Source organism: Cylas formicarius, unplaced genomic scaffold (assembly GCF_029955315.1).
Source record: "Cylas formicarius isolate icCylForm1 unplaced genomic scaffold, icCylForm1.1 PGA_scaffold_4__25_contigs__length_36172078, whole genome shotgun sequence".
In the NCBI taxonomy this organism is placed as follows: Eukaryota; Metazoa; Arthropoda; class Insecta; order Coleoptera; family Brentidae; genus Cylas; species Cylas formicarius.
In genome coordinates, this window is record NW_026844334.1 from 1,847,703 (window position 1) to 1,871,240 (window position 23,538).

General features: G+C 36.7%; 1 protein-coding gene across 1 annotated transcript in view; it reads left to right on the forward strand.

Moving 5' to 3' along the window:
* The first annotated feature begins 2,507 nt into the window (after positions 1 to 2,507).
* LOC132700582 (glutamate receptor ionotropic, kainate 2-like) overlaps positions 2,508 to 23,538 on the forward strand; it is a 51,255-nt gene continuing 30,224 nt past the window's right edge. Inside the window, exons 1-7 of the mRNA XM_060667993.1 lie at positions 2,508 to 2,640; positions 3,826 to 3,978; positions 5,229 to 5,583; positions 8,696 to 8,837; positions 8,968 to 9,102; positions 19,121 to 19,276; positions 21,540 to 21,787. Coding sequence (XP_060523976.1) covers positions 2,520 to 2,640; positions 3,826 to 3,978; positions 5,229 to 5,583; positions 8,696 to 8,837; positions 8,968 to 9,102; positions 19,121 to 19,276; positions 21,540 to 21,787 — 1,310 coding nt within the window. The 5' untranslated portion in view covers positions 2,508 to 2,519. The remainder of the gene's footprint in view (positions 2,641 to 3,825; positions 3,979 to 5,228; positions 5,584 to 8,695; positions 8,838 to 8,967; positions 9,103 to 19,120; positions 19,277 to 21,539; positions 21,788 to 23,538) is intronic.

The following is a 23,538-nucleotide window of genomic DNA, read 5'->3' on the forward strand; positions in this document are numbered from 1 at the left end:
TCGGATACATAGAGTTTACTGTTGCCTGGATTTGTTTTTTAATTATAATTTTATCGATAACGGACTAAATTTAGACAAATTAATTTCTAATACAAAAATATCTAACAGCAAGCCAGTTATTACACAGTGTACCGACCAATAACTAACTAACCAATTTTACAACAGGTTCATAAACTTAATAGACAAAACATTTTCTAAAAATGTAGTTGAATTTCTGGAAAAAGGTTTCAACTTTAACTTACAGCACTGGAAAATTAATAGAGAATTAGACGGTTTAGGGATTGACTGTGAATTATAGGGAAACACCAAGAATTTTCTCTAATTTCACTAGTAAAATCTCTCAAAAACAAAGCTCCTGAAAATAACATAACATTTACACGTGCAGATAAAGGGAAGACAGTCATAGCTATCGATCTCCCAGAATATATTTCAAAAACTAACAATTTTCTGAAACCAGAACTTTTCCAATGTATCAAACACGAGTTATATCAAAGACAATTATTTTTTAACTATTATGAATCCGCAGCCGCCGAAATGATATTCTTTAGTTAAATTACATAAACCAGATCCCATTAGACAGCTCCAACAGTTAAACCCTCAACAAAATGAGTAAATATTTTATAATTACACGCAGATTTTAAACCATAATTTGCAATATAACATTCTTTTGAATTAATCAACCAAATTATATTCTATTCTATATTTTATACCTAACATTAAAAAATTTTCTGGAGAGTCCTAGAGTAAAATTCAACGAACCCTAAAATATCATAAGTTTCACATCAAGATGGCACACCTTCACAAAATGTCCAACCGGCTACCGATTATCTAAATAATAAATATATACTTTGGATACTTAGGCAAGGAACTATCAAATGGCTTGCCAACAGGTCCGACCTGAATCCTTGTGACATTTTTTTATGGGAATAGTTAAAATTTAAAAATTAAAATTTATTATAATAGGCCTCAAAGTTTACGAGTGAACTCTAATATCGCTGTGTCTGCTCATATTTCTTTTTTCTATACTGTTGTTTACCAATTTACGGTTATACTGGAACTTATACTCTAATGAACCAGTAAAAATCCGCATGTGTTCTCTTTTCTTTGTTTACTAACTGTTGATTGATCGCAGGCGAAACTGGGGACACTTGATCACCATTTCGGTTCCTTGCTTATATTTTTATCAAATTTATTTTTTTTTGTTTTTTATTATTGTTTTCCATTGTTTCATTATTATATTTATGAGTGCTTCATTCATTTTTTTGCAAAAACTTTCCAAAAGGAACAAGTGTCCCATATTCTGGGAGACTTGATCCCAGTAACGGGTAGACTTGATCATGCAAACTTTAAATTAATGAAAACCCTGTTTGGTTATAACAAAATTATGAATATAATTAGCTTTACATGTCCTAAAAATTAATTTTAGTGACTATTAAGTCTCAATCTCAATGTAAGTTCTACATTGTCATAAATCTAATAAGTATTAACAAGTATCTTGTACTAACTCTATTCATATCACAAATTCTCAACTCTTAAAATAAAGCTTCAAAAGTCTTAGCAGTATCTATACGAACTGCTCATCACCTAAAGATAAGACTTACATTAGGAAATCACTTTGGTACTTAAATAACTTCTACCACTCAAACGTTTTAAATCACTAACTATCATTAACTTCTCTTTGTATTAATCTCAAGGAAATGTAACAAACATAAATAACTTTGACAACTAGAAACTACTAATAACATCAGGTATTCATATCACACATTTGCATTGCAAGATCTAAGACTTATCTAATCAAATAGTAACAATCTTTTTAGGTAATAACCTAACGCGAAATATTAAATGTTCTTAAAGATTTAGTAAAATTAAATGAGATCACTCGTTTGCTGTTAGACTTGAACTCAGGTGGATTTTTTTTTGCTATTTGGTATCTAGCCACTTCAGCAACATCGTCTTTTATAGGCCACCGGAATCGCTAACAGACTGAATTTGTCCAACATAACGATGTACCAAAGTTTTCATTGATATTAAATTGACAACAACCCAATCGTTAGTTTCTGGTGGCATATCATTTCCATGATCATCTTCAGATTCACAACTAGATGAAACATCATATTCGTCATCATTTTCATCTTCAGACATATCATACGTGGAATCCAGTGATAGAGGCAATTCATCATCATCATCTTCAGATGAAGATTTTTACTTCTGAGTAAACCCTTTAAGGTTCCGTTTAACTTTATTCACCTTTTTGTCGACTGGTTTATTTATCTTTTTGTTCTTTTTTTCACTTCTTATTAATAGTTCCTCGACCAACTTTTCTTTTTCAGTCGTATCCTTATAAATAAATAAAAGTATAACTGCTCCCATGGGTGTCGCGCAAAGCGAATCGAAGACCGACGAGATGCGAAAGGGCAATAACATTTTCCATAATATAAATCCCAAATTAAACGGTTAAAAATAGAAACGAATTATTGTTGTAGCGCCTCAGGCGGCGGAAACACGCCCGCCGTAAACAAATGGCGGACATTTCGATCCTAACCTCGCGAGTGGCAATTATGTCTGCATTGTTCCTAATAAAGTGTCTTTTGGTGGTGCCCTTTGTCCAAGGTTCGAGGCAAAAGACCGTCGTCAATGTGGGTGAGAGAGTCTTCGAGTTTGGCGGAGTTTTGCGTATACAGGGTGTCCGTGACGCACGTGATAAAATGTTTCCTCTGAGAAAAATTGCAGCGTTTTGATATATCAGAAACTAATAACTCGTTCTCATTGGTCCCATGGCATTTTTGTTACATGGCGCGAGAAAAAATCACGCCCTGTGTCTGATTCCATGTTTCATTACGCATTTTTTTTATTTTTAAGGGGAGTATGGAAACAAACACCAAATATGAAAATAAATAATTAACAACCCAGAAAATACACTCCCCACCAATACCAAATTTTTTTGAGTGCCTTTTTAGTCTGACGTTTTGGTTTTTAGCCACCCTGTATCCGTGGTCCACTGCATTGCTTAGAAACAAAGGTGAATAAAAGCTGGTCCGAAACAGCAAAACTCAATTACTTTAAGCTATTTATAGCTGAGCCACAAATCATTGGGGAACAATTTGGCAATTGTGGTTTTAAAACTACAAGCGGGCAACACAATTAGGTGTGAAATTAAAAACAAAACCGAACTTAATTTTAAGTTGGTTTAATATTAAATAGAACACTTTTTCACTTATTATTTGTTAAAACTAAAAAAATTCAAAGCATCAAAGCTGCGAGTTAGTTAGTAAAACAATTTGATGTGAAATAAAAAAATGTTCTTACTTTTTTTGCCTGTAATTACATACAGGATTTTGTCAATATACGAGTATATTTCACTTTTTGAAATTTACAAAAAAATATATAAAAATTAAAGCTATTGTGGAAGACATTACTTCTTTCTAATTGTTTCTCAAACCCAATCAAACAACCAGCTTGCATGTATGGAATTACAAGCCTTTGAATAAAAAAAACCTTAACCTCAAAGTGTATTTACAGTCTCCTTAAATAAGTTATGTTGTATTTATGGTGTCAATTGCCTCGGGTAGGCAAAACTTATAAATAAATAAATAAAATAAAAATAAATAAATAATAAACTGAATGAAACCAGCACACTCATTATTTCTCAGTTGTGTCCCTTTTTTTCGCACTCTAAGAAATTCTTGAAAACTCTGAGAAATGTTGATTTATTCGTCAAAAATTGGTCAAATTAAATTTAAATCTGTATTTTGTTTACTCTGGACTTTCAGCGCTTTCGTAAAGCATTGAAAAAAATGCATTAGTATTATTCAACAAATTTTGCAGCAATTTTTCTACAAGAGGACGACGACTGGGTTGAGATTACGCAAGTGGCAATCAGGAGCGCCGTCCAGCTGGTAAAGTCGAGAACTTCTTATTCGATTCAACCTCACGTTTACCAGTTCCGAGGCGACAAGGTCTACGAAGCTGGTGAAAAGGGTAATATTTCAAAATTTTCTAAAAACTCTTTTGAAAATTTGGCTTCTTGTTTTGTATTTTATTCAGTGTTGAAGCTGGAAGGAAAAAAAATTATAAAGAAGTAAAATATGTTTGGTTGATGCTATTATAGGATTTATTTAATTTCTAGACTTTGCGTCAGTTAGTTCTGTCGTTAGACTTTGTTAATTCTTATTGCGGCCAGTTTTTAACTATCCAACGTAGCTTGAAAAAATTTAGAATAATTGGTTTGAAAAGAGATGTGTTAATTTTGACATTTGTTTTATATTTTAAATAGTCATACAATCAAATATACTGCAATATTTCTCCTTAATTTTTAGGCCTTTTATGCGAGGTGTCCCGAACTTAGAAGACAATATTTTAGCCACGTATCACTCAAAATAAGAATATAAGTTCATATAAAGTAGGGTCCAAAACGTCTTAGTTTTTAACGTACAGGGTGTTAAATTTCAAAAGGTGATGGCGATTTTTTGTAAATATTTTCGATGCACGCAAATATTTTTAAATAAAATTTGGTACAGTTACTAAACTTTTTAGGCCCTATTTAACGAACTAAAACTTAGTATTGGATTGTCTTCAGGCGTGGGAAAAATTTGACCCAAATTTCTTGGTTGTCAAATTTTCGTAACTTGGACTGCAGAATTTGCAAATCACCTTCTCCCACTTCGCTAGAACGCACTGTTTTCGAGAAAAATGATTTTAAAAATTTAATTACAATTTTTTTCTTAATTTTAATGTTTACAGTCGAGGCGCAGATAATCATTAGTATGCCTTGGAAGTTAATGGCGCGTTTCATTTGTTTGTGTTGCTGGATAAATAAAAATTAAATGTCAATCATTCGACAGTTTTCAATTTTGTTCATTGTTGGTAAAAAATAGTTTTTATTTGGATTGTTCTCGTAAATCCTTTTATTAACAAAAGACAAATCAACCTACCAACTGTAAAACTAATTATTCTAATAAAAAATGGTATATTATTTAAAAATGTTTACGTGTTTCCAAAATATTTACAAGAAATCGCCATCACCTCTTCAAATTCAACACAGTGTATGTTAAAAACTAAGACGTTTTGGACCCTAGTTTACGTGAACTTTTATCCGTATTTTGGGTTACAGAATACGTGGTTCAAATATTGACGTCTATGTCTATTTCGTTACTGTATTGTAAAGCAGTATTAAACCCTTTATAATTTCATCCCATGAGACTTGACATTCCAAGCGCCTTCGTTTCCAGTTTGCGACCTGATCACCAAAGGGCTGGCCGCCATCTTCGGTCCCGAATCGCCGGAAATCAACGAACTGGTCCAGTCTTTGTCGTCGACCCTTCAAATACCGCAGTTCCAAACCATCTGGAACCCGAGGTTGTCTTCTTTAACTGCAGATAGGTCCTCCCCCATATTCAACTTGCACCCCAGCGCTGCGGCACTGTCCAAAGCCCTCGCGACGCTCGTGAAGGACAACGACTGGAAGAGTTACACCATCATCTATGAAAACGACGACGGATTGTTAAGGCTGCGAGAGAGTTTGAATCGGAGACCCGCGGATCCTGCAGTGACGTTCAGAAAATTGGGTCCCGGACCCGATTACAGGTGGGTGAAATAAGGTGGGTGGGAGCGAGTCGTTTTTCACGCGAATTGGTGGATAAATCACGCCGAGATGCACCGGAGACGGGAGAGATGCATAGGGAGAGTCGGGTTTCCTCGTCGCCTCGGTAAAGTAAACTGCAAAAGCGAGACTGAACAAATAACCACCCTTAAGCAATACCCTCGGTCTCAGAAGTCACTAAGTGTTATATTAGTAGTTAAGTTGCGAGGGATCCGCGACCATGTTCGGCTGAAAGGCGAAACTGTCAACTTGGCAAATGTTCTGCTTAAAAAGTTTGCTTTTGCATCGACCGCCTAATGCATACTGTTGAAATTTCATGGCTAGTCTTCACTAACAAATATGCAATTAAGTTTTGGTAGAAAGATGAATGAATGAATGAATCGTAGAATATCAATTTAATTAGAATATCGATTACTTCTTATAAAACCTCTGGATTTCTCCTGTGTCGGTTTTTGTTTACTTGAACTTTTCAAACTTTTCGAATGAGATGAATAAACATCGTCTCGGACGACTGATTCCCATACTGATGACAGGTAAAGACCTCAGTCGCGGTTAAGATTGTTAGGTTTCATATTGATTTCTATAGACTCTCGGATTTTTCATTGGTAGAAGAATTGATTAAATGCAAGAATTTCAGTTTCATTCAGTTCAGTTGAATTCCTGACTGTGTTCGGTAACTGCTGATGAGTTTATTCGTCTTAGTCTTTAGGCTCTTTCATGTTCTTTGAGTCTAGGTCATATTTTACGTCCGGTCTCTACAATGTATTGTTTGCCGCATATGCATTGAATGCTGTAAACTGCTGGCATCGCAAATAGAATTTTGTCTTTGACGGATCGAAGATGTTCAGAGATTTTTGCATAAATGGTAAGTCTGGTTTTGAAGTTATATTTCTTTAGAAGTTTTGATATGTGGTCAGTGATGTTTTGAATGTAAGGTTGGACAACAGTTGCCAGTATGGGATTGCTTTCGAGCTCATTGCTATTGGAGGGTTGTGGTGAAGTGTTTTTTGTGATGGAACGCTTAATATCTTTAATATGGAAATTATTAGAGAGAAGCGCAGAGGTAAGGTTACGGCGCTGTAAACAAGTGAGTTGATAACCGATGATTTTTGGGACGGATGGTGGTGGAATGTTTGGTCTGATTTTCTATGGATAAGAATATATAAGAATGGGAGTTTTTTATTAGTCTCTAATTCAATGATAAAACATATGTTAGGGAGTACAATTTAAATGTCATGAATCCAAATAACAAAAGTATCATCGACTTAGCGTTTCCACAATTTTGGTTTTATATAGAAGGTTACGAGAGCTTTCTTCACAAATTCTTCCATTAATATATTTTCGATGACTGGTGATAGTGGAGAATCCATAGCTGTTCCCGATGTATGTTCAAAAATTTGACCGTTATAAGAAAAATGAATTAATATGCGTGTTGGTTTGAGTCAAGCTCTGAAGAAGCAATTTTGAGTCAACAAAAACCGACGTAGGAGGAATCTAGAGGTTTTATAAAAAGTAGTACGGTAGCCTGTGGGTGAAAAACTATCGATTAATTTCTTAAATTGGGTACCTATAATTAAGTCTAAAATGAGGAGGAACCTGTGTGAGAGTCTCGCCTTATCTGACATTGTACGCTTTCCGCGCCTCCATAAATTCACAAAGTGTAGACATCAAAAACTCCAAAATTAATGTTGTAGATTTATTTATAACACTTATTTAAATATGGCAGCATATCAACTAAGATAAATGAACCGGACTGGTGGAGCATTTATACAATTTTATTTATTTACTTGACAAACTTGTTGTCAAGTACAAGCAAAATAATTTTTAGTTCGTTTTGAAGGTATTTCATCCATAATTCAGATGCTATTTTTAATAATATGAAAGACAATTTGAAAAAACTACCTGTTGACACTCATTCTACCCTCCTACTTCCATATCAAATTTATTTTAAAATTTAAATTTACATTTATGAGAGATATTTTTATGATATTATTTTCCAATTTGTAATAATTATTGTTTATATTTGTTCGCTAAATATCTTATGTCACAATTGTCACTACTTTTCGATGCAAGCGGCAACACTGTGATGCTGAAAACGTTCCAGATCGATACAAGAGAGTCAAAAAACTACATGACAAAATTTTTAGCAAATTACTCAAAATCCTCAACAAATTTTACTATAAAAAAAGATGAAGAATGAAAGATTCTATTGATCTCAGAATAAGACATACCTCGCTGATTGATAAGTGTATTCCCTTTTCTGGGTTGAGAATAATCGTGAAAAACTGAATTCAATCAGGTTCGTTAAAAGTAGTAATAGTAGCTATAAGCTATACGGGTTCTATGACTGTTCCAAGTCTAACAGATACTTCGTTGGCAGCTTCTGAAAACAAAACCTGAAAACCTGATTTAAATATTTAAAAATTTTCCATACAACTTACAAAAAACGAAAACTACTTTTGACAAAAAAATTCATACCTAATTACAATTACAAATTACAAATTACAAATTGGTCTGTTTAAACAAACTAAGCAAGAAAGTTAATACGTTAGTAGTTCAATAGAAGAGACACACTAATTAAAGCTAGGAAGGTAAAAAGAGGTTTATAGTTGTTTACACCCCTGAGATCGGAATGTTTCTCATACAGATCTTCTAGGATACTTTACAAGTCTGCTCAAAAAGCTTATATTTTGCAACTTTGTTATTATGGTGAGTAGTTAAAAAAAATAAGAAGATAAGCTATGAGGATTCTTCTACCTTCTACCATGATATATGCTGAGATCGGAATGTTTCTCATACAGATCTTCTAGAATGCTTTGCAAGTCTGCTCAATAAGTTTATATTTTGCAACTTTGCTATTATGGTGAGTAGTTAAAAAAAAAAGTAGATAAGCTATGAGGAATCTTCTACCTTCTACCATGATATTTTCCAAATACATTTTATGTATGTGGAAAATACCTTTAAATTATCGCTAACTAACTAAAAATTAATCTTTTCTACGGGGCATCGTGTAATTGTATCTCGCTCCAACAAAATGTTATTTCGCTGTAAAATATTTCGAAAATTTACCAAGAGTGTACCGCATTATCGTTGCAGGCCAGTGCTGAAGCAAATTAAATACTCCGAGGACGTTCATTTCATCCTGGACTGTAAAGCCGCTCGTATTTTAGAGGTTTTACGGCAGGCGAAAGAAGTAAATCTCTTGGAAGATTACCACAGCTATATACTCACCGATTTGGTACGTGCCGCTTTGTTTATTTATTAAAATTGCCTTCCATTATTTTACTTTTTTCGTATTGCCCCTCGGCGCTTGTAATTTTTTTTTCCTCACCTCTCTAAGGAAACTGAGCTAAATTTCATCCTTGCAGGACGCGCACACTTTGGACTGGACTCACTTCAGGAACATTCGCACCAATATTACGGCCATGAGGCTATTAGATCCCAGCAGTAAAGCTTTAAAGAGCGTCACCAAGGCTTGGAAAGTTAACCCGCCAATCATCAAGGTAAAAAATTATCTTTCCTCTTTGGGAGACTCGTCAGAAATATACGGGGTGTTTCACTGGCTAACGGTATATGGAATGATTCTGAAAATTTTTTACGCTGCGACGCCGTCGCGTCAACACTGAAATTTTAAATGGGATACAGTTCAATAATCATTTACTCATTATTGATTGTAGCGCAAATTTTGTCTACAAATAGAAGAAACCTGTTTTATAATGCTGTTTTAATGAGTTTGTTTATTATCCATGGACAAGAAAATTTAATAAAATGAATCAACACGAGAGAAAAATTGCCAGAATTAACTAATTCTAATTTTAACTAAAAATTGCACACAGAAATGAATCGAAGCCCAATAGATTTTCGAAGTGGTCACCGTTGCATTCTAAACACTAAAATCGGTTGAAGTGGGCCGATGGCAGAAGCCTTGTTTTTCTGCGATGGATCTATTTGCTCAAAGCATCATACAATTCGATGCTCTCCACTGGTGTCGAATACACACCCCATAGGTAAAAATCTAATGGCACAAGATCGGGCGATCTTGCTGGGCACTTAAACCAGACGATTTAGGAATAGGGGATGTGAGACCTCATTTGAAAGGGCATTTAATTTGCTCTGAAGTGTGTACAGGGCGTTCCATTCGAAAAAATGCATTTTTCAAAGTTGTTGTATCTGGTAGGCAAATTCTGTTCAATACCTCCTTAAAGTAGGTCCAAAATTTTAACGTTTTACTACTTCCAGTGTCGCAGTAATAAAAAATTAATTGAAGCTATATATTTCAGCACGAATAATGAAGAAAATATTTATTTTCTCGATGTCATGAAGTCTTAGCGTACGCCGCTTATGAAACTAATCAAATTTTGAGAACGGTTTGCTGTTAACGTCCGAGGTGAAACACCCTGTATTTTTATTCGTGTATCTTTAGGCATATTTCTTATAGGCTTCTTAAACAATTTGTTCTAAACGGGTTTTAAACGGATTAAAATTTATTAAATTCAACTGACGCACTATTTTTTTTTTGGTAAAATTGTAATCGTCAGTAATAATAATTTCTTTGATAGACTAGATCTGACGTGGTCTACAAAATAAAGTATTATGACGTCATCGATTATTTCAATATGATAAGAACTATAAAACCGAAAGCTCCCAAACACTTTCTGCGATTCGGTGGCATTTAAACCGCTTCGACTAATTTGGAGCTGACGAAAAAAACACAATACACGTAGGGACATCGTTGCGCGTCATCAAATACGGTGCGGTCCGAAGCTTCGAATCGGATTTTGATAATTGCAACACAAGGCGGCTTCCAATTCGTTCTTTTCGGTTTCCAAATCGAATTATCCTTTCACGCTGGGAGTTTTCTCGATGCTATTTCATTGTTTCGCCTCCCGAAAGCCGTTGCAAATGTCCGGGGTCAGTTAGCGGGCTCGCCATTAATTGCGCGGTTTGTTACCGTTCGCCGATATGAATTCTAACAGATAAGCACGGGCAAACTTTGCTGCTGGAGTCTGGTCCTTATCGTTAACCGACCGTCCTATATCCGTGGTTAAGTGTAGCTCGTCCATTAGGAACTAGGTCAGATTTACCATTTACAATTCTTCTGGATTCCTCCTGCGTTGGTTGTTGGCAGCTTCAGCTAATGAAATTCGATTTGAAACCAGGAAAATTACTAAAAAATCCATACCTACTGAATTTAATAATCCAAAGCCTAAACGCTTTACCCTTAAGAAGCAGATAAATGTGGGCATTTCAGGAAAAAATTCAAGACATTTTTTCAGATGGAGAGATCCTATAGTCAACCTCAAATCGGTTCAGGCTTCTTCTCTATTAGAATCTGTGAAAAAGTCTGTCACTCTTCATGACTAAAATTCCTCGTCTCCATGGATTCCCTAAGATTCACAAATCAGTATTATCCCTTCTATCTATCGTCAGCAGTGGTTTATCAAGACATTCTCTAGCAAAATATCTAGCTTTGATATTAAAAGCATTTACATCGAAATGTTCGTTGGACTTAGAATCCCTCTTTACTAAAGTCATTATTTCTTATCTTCTTATCTTAAGTGAAAAATGCTTGTCTCAAAGGTATTCTTCTTCTTCATAGCGAATTTATGCTTGGAAGAATTTAAAATGAAGCTCCTGGTCAAGAATCCTTGCCAGGTTTTCTTAGCTATTCAAGCTCTCTACACCTCTACACTCTAAACTACGTTTTAGAAGCTAATAATAATCTTCTAATAATAAAATCCTAGATATGCTCATCAATAGAACACACACTTACAGAAAACCTACACACAGACTTTAATGCATTGTCGTATTACCATCCAGCCCAAAAATCATCGGTTATTTTTTATTTGCAGAGCCGTAAAACTAGAACCGAAAATTAAAACACCTTCCATCTCCAAAATACACTTCGTCACAACTCTCCAAACATAATGATGAATCATAAAACAACCCCAAGCTTACAACTTACAAAATTCTTTAAGAAATGTAACGTCATATTCAGATTTACCACTTGTCCAAAATTCCGTTTGAGATATTAGGAACATTGAATGCGTATGCGGCAGAGAACGAGGCTCAGGGAACATGAAAGAGCCTTAAGGCTACGATAAATACACTCATCAGGAGTTGCCGAACCGGATCAAATCTTATTCGATAAAAATCTTATCCGCGACTCATGTTTGGTAAATAGTATTTCAGTAAAATGTGGAAGTTTTATTCGAAAATTAATTCAACCTTGCTATTCCAGTAATGAAAGGATTTACGCGCGTGGTGTCAAAATTTTATTAAAAAAACAATCCGCACAGTGATCTAACAAGGATAAAACAATAATTCTCACACTGAAAATCTACAAAATCGCTAACTACCAGATCCAAACTCCTATTTGAATTGAAGCAACAGCACTATGTAGCTAATGATGGTCCCGAATATGGTGTAAATCATATTGTAGTCGACCGCTACCAGACCCATCGCTTGAAACTGCAACGAGTTGGCCAAGTCACCTTGGGAGAGCCACAACAGCTGCTCCTTGACGAGCTGCTCGTGGTCGGTTTTCGACACGATGGGGTGCTCCAAATACAACCTGTAGCTGATCCGAGCGGTCCGCTTCGCTTCCTCCACGGTTTCGTTGCACTTGTACGCCAGCACGGCGACGTACATCTGAAAAAGGTGTCAAGTTACCTCAACCAATGTTCGCCCCAATCTTACCATCGCTATCAGAAATATTTGAAGGGAGAGCACCCATCGCGATGGACTGGTGTAACCCGGAGACTGCAAAGCCGGTTTCAGATGTCTATCGAATCCAATCAAAGAACAAATGACCGAGACCACCATGAACATAAATATCTGGGTACCGTACGCTTGGTTCAGCAGGGAGATCGCCTCGCGGACTTTCCAGTAGGCACGGCAACAACGGTCCACTCGTTCGATGCGGCAGAGATCACGCCCGAGGTCCTCGTTGATACCCTTCAAGACTGCTTCAACCACAGACACGTCGCAATATATCTGAAGAACTGCCACGCAAAGCAGGGAAAACTCGCAGTTCCCGTGGACTAGCCTCAGCCAAGAGTAGAAGTTTTCCGTGGGCGATAAAAAATAGCAACCGGGCCAGACGAACGAGAAACTAGCCAGGGCGATCAAAGAGGAAGCCATAGACAGTTTCCGTTCTTCGATTGTGACCACAGCGTTGTGAAGTTGTTTCCTTGCCGTTACCAATTGCTCCCTTTTCAACCATACGGGATATACGACGCAGACCAAGTGCGTCGTGCTAACCACCAAGTTGAATAAGATCCTAGCGTAATTATCGGCGGTTCTTTCGGCGTAGGTTAGGCGTAGGACGGTGGTGACCGCAGCGGATGCTAAGACAAAGAGACACCTGCAGGCGGCGTAACAGGCGTAGATCTTGGTTGATGTGTCGGCTACGCCGAAACCTAACAGCAAGCACGATACGCGGATGATTTTAAATACGAGAAGGTCTTTCATGTTCATGGCGACGCGATAGTCGGTAGTAAAGTTCGCCTAATAAACGATCCGCTTTCAATTGTTTTAATGCAACGGTCGTTGTTAATACGTCCTATCGACAAACCTGATAAATGACAAGGAAAATTAAGGTCATATCTGCATAATATAATATAATACTTATACTGTTTATCCTCTTTACTAATGATCTTCCAGAAGTGATTAACGACGCCAATGTCTTATTCGTTGGGGATTTTTGCCAAACTACAGCGGAATTCGTGTGTAGATTTCATATCCACAGTTATGACAAAACAAAGAAATATTCCATAAACAATTTATCTATACAAAGTAGGTCATAGTCAATTTGAAAATGTCAGCAATCCAGCAATTCCACACTTGCCTATGTTGTCCTTTACATTCATAACCTCACTGACCACATATCAAATGTTCTAAAGAAATATAACGTCAAAACCAGATTTACCACTGGTCCAAAAATCTCCCTTCAAGGAGAAAATTCCAATTGAGATGCCGGGAGTTTGCAGCGTTCCATGCGTATGCGGCAAAGAATACATTGGAAAGACCGGACAAAAAATATCAACTGGGCTCAAAGAACATGAAAAAGGCTTAAGACTAAGACAAATAAACCCATCAGCTGTTGTCGAACATAATCACGAAACCGGACATAAAATTGTATTCGATGAAACTAAAATTCTTGCATGAAATCAATTCTTCTACCAATTTTTGATATTTACCATAGAAGGCGCTTAACTTCTAGTTTACAATAATTACCAACCCTAAAGTAATAAACTGAAATAAAATTATTAAAAGCATTTTTTTTTATTTAAAATTTTTATTAATTAAACTATGCTCAAATTGACGGCCGTTTTCTTGTAAACGTATCCTGCATTTTCTCTATTTTTTGCATTAAGAAGTTCTACGTCACGAAGCTGCCTGAATGCAGTACGGAGTGCCTCTTCCAATTATCTTCTAATAGTTTGCGATTTCGAAACACAAGGTCTTTGATTCTCCCCCACAAAAAGAAGTGGCAATGGTTCAGGTCTAGAGACCTGGGGGGCCAATATATAGGACCTTTATTTCCGATCCATCATCGCCATCTTGAAAGTATAGCTCATTATTTTGATGAAGTGGCAAATTGTCGATAAACGGAATTACCTGCCCTTCTAGAATTTATTGGTATCTTTTGCCATTTAAATTTCCATCAATCTAAGCTATTATCTTGGTTCGGGTTTAAAGGCCGTCGTCGATTGGAATTACTTCCTGAAAAGACTGAAAATGACCAACAACTTGCATTCTTGGACGTACTAGTGAGGAAGCGAGGTAAGAAGCTGGGCCACACAGTTTACAGAAAACCAACCCATACGGACAGATACCTGCATGCTCTATCCAACCATCACCCAAGTCAAAAGTATGGGGTTATCAGAACCCTGACAGAACGAGCCCGAAGGATTTGCGAACCGGAGAGCCTCCAGATGGAACTTGAATACCTAAAAACTGCGTTCGAGGCAAATGGCTACAGCAAGAGGGAGATCGAGAGATCAATGAACTCAAGATCATCAAGATCACGGGATACCGAACAACGACCCTCCACCTCCCACGCATATCTGTCGTATATTCCGAGTGTCACCGACAGGATTGGCAGAGTATTGAAAAGACACGACATCAAAACAATCTTTAAGCCTACAAAGAAGATCCAGCAGACCATCAGGTCAGCGAAGGACAAGAGGGGCTCACTTTCAGCTGCAGGAGTTTACCGCATTCCGTGTTCATGCGGAAAGGTCTACATCGGGACTACCAAGAGATCAATGGGAACGAGACTTAAGGAGCATAAAGCAAGCTGCAGGCTAGGACATACAGAGAAGTCTGCAGTAGCTGAACACGCACGGGGCAGCGGGGAACACAGGATACACTTTGAGAGCTGTAAGTTACTAACATCGGTCAACGGCTATCACAACAGACTAGTCAGGGAAGCCATTGAGATACAAAAACACCCACACAATTTCAACCGAAAGGAGGAGACCCTTAGACTCAACCAAATCTGGAACCCGATCCTTAGGAACGCCCGAGCAGTACCGATCGATATCCCGAGACCAACCGAAGCGGAACAAGTCCCGCCCACCACCAATCGGCATAAATACAACCTGCGCAGGAGAAATCGTCAGTCTACGTCCAACATCGGAGATGGAAGGACCTCTGAAGAAGCTCGCCACTCGTGCTAGCGAAACAGGAAGTAATTCCAATCGACGACGGCCTTTAAACCCAAACCAAGATAATAGCTTATCAACGGGCCGCGAAAGCCTTAACCAATTTTTCCATCAATCTATCAATAATTTGTCCTTTGTAGATGCCTACCCATACCTTAAAACTTAGATGATTCGTTTGTTCCACCATAATATGGGGGTTTTACTATTTCCAGTAGTAGCAGTTATATCTGGTGAATATTCCATCGCTAGAAATCGTTGCCTCATCCGTCCAAATAATTTTCCTGGCAAAATCGGGGTCTTCTTGGCATTTATTTAGGTACCACCTGCAAAGGGCACGTCTTGGAGCAAAATCTCGTTGCCGTAATTGATGCACCCGTCGTATGCGCACGGCATTGCTGAGTGGAATTTCAGTGTTTCTTTCCATAGCCCTGGCGGAAGTATTCGGGTTAATTTCTATTTCTGGAACCGTTAATTTTTCGAATTGTCTATCTCTGGCTAGGCTTCTATACGTCCTAGGCCGCGGTTTTGTAAAGGATCCGTATCCGCAATTGTTTTTATCTGATCATGGCTACCTAGACAGATACCGTAAAACTGCATAGATCAGGGTTAAGCACAGCCAACTATGGTAATTATTAAAAATTGCAGATATCTTTTTAACTAATTAATAAAAATACGTGTATCGCACATCGTTTGACCGGAAATATTATTAGAAAACTATTTTTGAAAAAAAATTGGGATATTTCATTTAAAAAGATGTAACTTTATGCTATATCTCGCGAACTTTAAGACAAAATCACAAAAGCACATTTTTAAAAATCATCCTGTAGCTCAGAAACGATTTGACGTAGTTTTCAACTTCTCTCAAAAATCGAACCAGTCACATGCATATTACTTTAGGGCTAACTATGCTGCAAATGCTTAAAGCCATAGAGGCCTCTCGAATTTGGACCACTCTGTACAGAGTAAAATGCGAGCCAGTTTTGAGTTAAACTCTGCCTCTGGCCACAACTAATCATTCCGGTTGACCGCGGCTTACCATAGAAACGCAGAAGATGATCGCTCCCAATGGCCACTTGTCGGAAGATCCGCGGAGCATCAGCATAGGTTTCAAGTGCCGTTCGAACGCCATCAGAACACTGACGAGTGTCAGCAGCACGATCATCCCCATCCGCAATCCGTAAGCCTCGTTCAACAGTCGAATCGCGTCTAAGATCTTCTTGTACCTGTCGCAGAAGTACCTGATACTAGGAGCTTCTCCCGCTCCGCGCTGCCCGTACGATCTCAGCTTTCCGTTTAGGTGCTTCAGCAACGAACCCACCATCGACACGTCAAAACTGATTTGGACAACGATGACGGACACCATGGCGAATTCGAAGACTTTGTAAACGACCAATAGCTGATCGAAGGCCGTATTTGGAACGACGTAGAACTTATAGCCAGGCCACAGTAGCGAAAAACTAGAGAGTTCAACCACCGCGAGCAACGTTGCCAGTTTTCGTTCTTCGAAGTCGACGGTGTGGCGAAAATAAAGGCCTAAGTCGTCGGCAAGCTGCGCTGTCGCTTTGCTCAAACTCATCAACCTGTCGCTACGGAACCACACTGTCGTCAGAATGGCTGTGAGGTGGTTCAAGCTTATCAACAGGCCGAAGCTCAGCCTGAGAAAGTGGTCGGAGGCGCTTGCGAGATTTTTGAACCGGTATTGAACGCTCCAGATCGCCGTGAAGAACAACAGTACGCATCGTAGAGTCGCGTAGCATTTATAAGAAGTCGGGACTTTGTCTGTCGCGTGACGATTCGGAATCGTGAGCCCTAGTAGCAGCGCCATTTTGTGCGCCAACTTCACCGAGATCAGGTTGGGCCAGGCGTTTCCATATCGCGCGGAGATGACTTTTACCATCGCCATATCGGACAAGTGACTGAGTTCGTAGGCTACGGACGACCTATCCATCGATTTCCATTTAATGGGAATTTACATGTAAAAACGACAATAATTATTCTTGAACTGTCACTATATATCTACTGATTATCTTTTAATGAGAGTCGTCCAAGGGATACTTTCGGTTTTTTTTAATTACTTCAACGACTCGTATCTTATCAATGATATCCGTACAAGTTTTGACCGACAAAACGCATTTGTCAAATTGGTGAACTTAATTTCATGGAGTCTCTGATCGAACAGTTTTCGATTTGCTTTTTATGTTTTCAATCTTGGAGCAACAATACAAGAGTTTTGGAGAGTAGTTGTGTCGGTAACTATTTGGTGTGCTTAAGTGTAAAACTGTGAGATTTGTTACAACGATTTATCTGAAGGACCTAATTATAACACCACACCTCATTCGTATACACCCGCGAGTGTATACACCATAGAATTAAAATAAAACTGGGTTGCTTGCTAATAACTTATTAATTTCACATGATATGGATTGATTTCTAGTGCATACACCCGCGAGTATAAAAAGTTTAAATAACTATAAATTAATAAACTAAGTTACTTGCTAATAACAGTGTGTGTTGCAAAAATTTTGCTCAGTTAGACATTAAAAATGGCATGGATTGATTTCTAGTTCTGTAAACGGGAACGTTAAAATTTGTTTGTGACACTAAATTTCCAATTTGACTATGAACTATCCCCAAACAATAAGACGATTAATCCCCCCTGCAAAATCATTAGTAAAGAGGATAAACAGATTGACCCCAGATTAGATGAGACGGAATCATAACCCTGTAGCACCCCTATTATGAAGATATGTTTGAAAAAACTTAAGCAAACAAAATTTCTTCACTTTTAGGTCTGTTATATACTTCAGAGAGGACGAATTTCTTGCTGATGCGATATGAATAACATTGAGGAAAAGACTAAGTTCTTAAGCGGCAATATTCTAGCCCTTTTTGACAGTGTGACAGTTAAAACAGTTAGACTAAGCAAACCCTTAGCGTCATGGCTTACGAATGCAACAAAACAGATAGAAAACGAGAGAGATAGAGCAGTTCAAAAGTACAAAAACAACAAAACTTTCAAAAACTGGCATGGATACCATAGTCTACGTAACTATACTTTGTCATCAAATTGGATAACTTGACTTTTGTGTGGTAAACTAAAGAACTTTGGTTTCACTGTTCACTATTTTCACATTTCGCTAAAACTAATATCGGAATATCAGATGTGGGTAACGTTACTTCGGGCGTACCGCCGGGTTCAATTGTTAGACCTCTATTATATCTCTTGTACACATTTGATATGTCTAAGGACGTCAAATTTTATCAAATTCATTCATTCATAAGCTGACGACACCCAGCTAATGTGAATTATGATAACGTCGAAGCTAATCTTAGTTTGGATCTTAAAAGTCCTTCTCAATATAGTAAAAAACACATTTTAATCTAAATTCTAACCAAAAACACAACTTTTGCTATTTGCTCTCCTTAGAACCTATTTCTTTTCGTGTGATCATATTAAAATTAAATTGGAAAATAAAGATCTTAAATTTAAGAAGATTTTGAATCCAGCTCAGTTCTGGTATTTAGGGAAAAATTAGGGAAAAGATCCATATATTGGGATTACACAAGTCTCTGTCTAAAGAAAGTAATATTTTACCAATAATGAATTGTTATTATTATTTACTATTATTATTAATATAGGTTATTATTATTGTTATTGTTATTACTATTATTATTATTATTATTATTATTATTATTATTATTATTATTATTATTATTATTATTATTATCTAGGTTGAAATCCAAATTCATTAAATAATTTATTCTAATTGAATTATTTTTCATAAAAGGATGTCAATAAATGTCCAATGAAGACCGTATTATCATTGTTTACCGCAACGCGTGTTTGCAGACGAGAACCGCTTTGCTGTACGATGCGTTTAACGTTTTCGTCACGTCTCTCGCAGACGTAGAGGCAAACAACGTCACCGCCGCCATTTTACGCCTGGATTGCGACAAGCGTGAGACAGCCGAACACGGAGCACACTTAGCGGAGATGGCTAGAAAGGTATCCTCTTCGTTTTTAATTTTTAAGCCAGAAAATTATTTGACTGTCGCCATTCTGTTTTACGCATCAGACTAAAAAAGTCAATTTTTTTGCTGTTTTGGCTTATACGGTTCGGCAAATATGTATCATGGAAAATATTGACGAGAATTCATGAAAAATATTTCAAAAACTCGATACGGGTTTGAACCCGGCACCTCCGCGAAATTTACATTAATCTTTACCGACAGAGCTAACGCCAGCCAGTTGTCATTTTGCTATTCGGCGAACACTTTCTCGACCCGATATTTAGGAAATTTTTTTTGCAATATACATACCGCGTTCTTTATCGTTTTCCTTATTCTTCACAAGACAGGAAACATATTTCATCGGATGTACAGGGTGGCGCAATTAACATTAATAAGACCCTGAGGAAAAAAAGTTAAATAAAAAAGTATTTAACTGGAAGCATGTATTTAATTTTAGTATTTGTATGTATACAGGGTGTTCCGCTATCCCAGGACATTCACCAACTTTTCTTATAATGAAATGCTTTAGACATTGTTAGCAATTCTAATTATTTGCTTGATTTTGAGTATTTTTGTCATTTAATTTTTTTTACTCTTGAGAAAAATGAACTTTTTCAATTTGTTTTCGGAAAAACAATTTTTTGGAAAAAAGTGTTTTTAACACTAAATGCATATAATATCTTATTCTAGATTTTTTTAAAAACATTAAAAATTTTATACATTGCCTTTATCTTTGCAAATACAAGTTATATAAATTCATTTTTTTTATTATTTATGACCACCCTGTATAATATATTTTCGCCATAGATAGGTCAAAGCTTTAAACCTTAACCACCTAAATGGATCCATATTAAAAATTCCCAATTTGTTTCCAACTGTTAAAAAACTCATTTTTCCGCCAAAAAAAATGGAAAAGTTCTTTTACTCGTTCAGAAACTATTCAAAATTTCGCGTGCTATTTAAATAACTAGTTTTTTAAAATACTCATAGTATTTCATATTAAAAAATAAAAATGGTTACTGTCCTTGCACAACGGAACGCATTGTGTATATGAAAAATACTATGAACAAGTATATACTTGGCATCTTAAGTGCACCACCGTGTAAAATGGAAAATATTGGTAAGAACGGAGGAAAAATATTTTGAAACATCGACAGGGTTTGAACTCGGGATCTTCGCGAAGGCTCAATCAAACGTTAGCAACAGAGCTACTTCCTACTTTGAATTCGTTTGCTATTCGGTGAAGACTTTCCTGATCTGTTATGTAGGAAATTTTATGTTTGCGAAATACATACCTAGTTATTTATCGTTTTGCGCATTCTACTCAAGACGGGAGACATATTTCGTACGACAATATCGCATCCGAATAAAATGTGATTTAACCTTCTGCATACGACGCGCATATTGTCTCCCAGTGATCCAATTCTGTCGCACATCGAAGCCGGGAAGCTCTGGCAGGGAATTTTTAATATTTAATGGAATCACCGAGCATATCGTTCGACTATTGCGAAGCGCTTTTATTGGAGCTTTTACGGTTCGCTTTTTAATATTTCATACGCTAATGAGCCTTTCTGTTTTAACTCTGCGCTATTTTAAACGGATTTCCGGTACTCTGGAGAACGATTACGAGATGGTTTAAGATTTTGTAGCAGATTTTGAAAATAATTTGAAGACCAATCGACGGTGGAAATATAACTTAAAGCGGATTTTTATTTTCAAAAAGAAGGCGCTTCGAGGTTTATTGTCAAAAAAGGGACCCATTGTTTTTCTATCGTGTTCCCGCGGTCTACTATGGAACTTTCGCAAAATCGATGTCATTTAATTTTGCATGCGCCCTGTATAATTGACGAATCCTGACACACTCTCTCTCGACATAGTTTCCGATACTGTTCAAATCAATTTATCGCATCTTCAGCAGTTTTTCATTTATCCCCAATAATTTACCCACAAAAAAGGAAATTTGTAGGATGTTTTAGATTTTTTGCACATAACCGACACACCCTGTATATAATTCAAACAATATTCGAAATAGAGATTATAGCCCCGGATGTCCCACGTTTCCTGGTATATGATTCTTTCCAATAGAGGAAGTGGTTTTCAAGAAAATACTTGTTTTCTGAAACCATGGTGACGCGGCCCCATGCGTGTGTCAAATTTCGGCCACTTATCGTTTTTCGAGTTTCGACGTAGGTCATATCCGCTCTTGTAACCATAATTCATTTTTAGTTTTTCTTCCTTTTCACCTGTAACATTTCCAGTACCACGATTCCCGAGGGATATTACCAGGACCTTTGTCCGGGACGATCAGCTTCGATCGGCAAGGTCAGCGTCAGAATTTCGAGCTGCAGATCATCGAATACTCGAAATCGGAACCATCGCTGTTTCGACTCGTGGGCACTTGGAAGTCTAGCAATCCCAACGGCGTGTCGTACTCCGTCACGTCCGAAGAACGTGAGAAGGAGTTGCAGAAAGAGATCCAGCAGAAGAACTTTCGCGTGGTATCCAGGTAACCCTTAGCTGTAGATTGATCGCGAAGTTACGTCTATGTTCACGCTAGTTTTTCTGACATACTATTGTCAGTAAACAGTTATTTACTTAATTTTTCAAAGAAACTTCCACAGGCTACTGTAATACTTTTTATAAAACTTCTGGATAAATTCATCAACAGTTAACGATCTTAACCGCGACTCGGGTCTCTACCTGTCACCTCATTTAGCTCCGCCCCCCTCAAGTAATATAAAAGCAGTTACAGAGTAAAATGCGAGCTAGTTTGATTGGCGAAACGAGCTATTTCGAGTCAACAAAAACCGACGTAGGGAGAATCCAGAAGTTTTATAAAAAGTAGTTATTTGCTTAAATTGACAACCCAATAATGTGACGTGCTGTTCATTGCTCGTTTGTAGCACATGCAGATACAAATACAAATACTGTGTTTTAGAAAAAAATGTTAAATACAAATGTCCTAGATATGACTTAAAGAAACAATTAGGGAATAGAGAATAGTAGAGAGAAAGAATAGTGGGAATCTGACAATAAACAGGTTTCGCTGAAATAATTTTAAAAATAATTTATTTTTAAATGGCAATAGTCAAGAGCATTTTTTGCTATTACGAATGTTTTAAAATTTTCAACGGTCTTAGAGATATTTACCAAAAACCACAAACATCCAAATTGTATTAGTATTGGGAAACTATTAGCCACGAAGCCAGAATTGAAATATTATTAAAGCAAACTATGAAGCAAATTATTTTAACATAACCAGTTTCTTCTTATCATTTTTTATTTGCTTATTGTCAGAATTATTATACCTCTAGAATTACGAATAAAGCCCTCAAAACAGATCTAACGATTTTTTTAATTTTTTCTTCTTTCTTCACCCTGTAAGAAAACTGAGGAGTATCATTTGCTTAACAAACTGTTTGCTATATTCCAAAGCTTTTATTATTTTAATGATACCACAATGAACTTTACTTTTATCATTATCATTGAGTTGTATCTGGCTTTGTTAAAAGTGAGTACTAACTAAATTGAAAAGTGACCTCAACTTATTTTACATAAAAAATGTTGGGCCTCGCAGCTCAACCTAAAACTTAACCCTCAAAAATCGCGATAAAAACAAGGACCTTTGAGAAAACGGTGAACGAAGAATCTACGTTGAGGTTAAAGATAATGTTTCTTCCAGTTGCAAAAACAGCAAAATATTTAGGTTTACCTTTTGACAATTCTCAGTCATTTGATTTGCAAAAATATTTCCTCTACAATGCCTTAGTTCTTTCATTCAGCAAATTAAAAGGTCAATACAAAAATTGCAACACTTTTGCATTTAGTTTATCTTGATAACATTTTAATTGACTGTAACTTTCTGGTTTTCAGAGATATCAAGGTAAACCAAAAAAAAAGTGAAGTGTTAGTAGCCAAGTTTTTGTCCAAGTGACGTATAAAACAAAATTCTATCAATTTCCTGGCATATCATGCCTAAATAGAACACCCTGTATATTATACATGTGTTTAATAGAATATCTTGTTCCGATTACAATGATGTAAAACACTTTATAATTTAGTAGACTCGTTTTTGAAAAATCGGCAAAAATAGGAATTTTTTATATAATTTCAGATTGTGCCGTGACAACTAAAGTAGAACAAAAACACTAAAATGACAAAACACACTAAAGTAAAAAATTCTTTTACTATTTCAAACACTGCCACCATGTGACCACGATTTTCCTGAACACATTTCTCATACATTTCGATTGTATG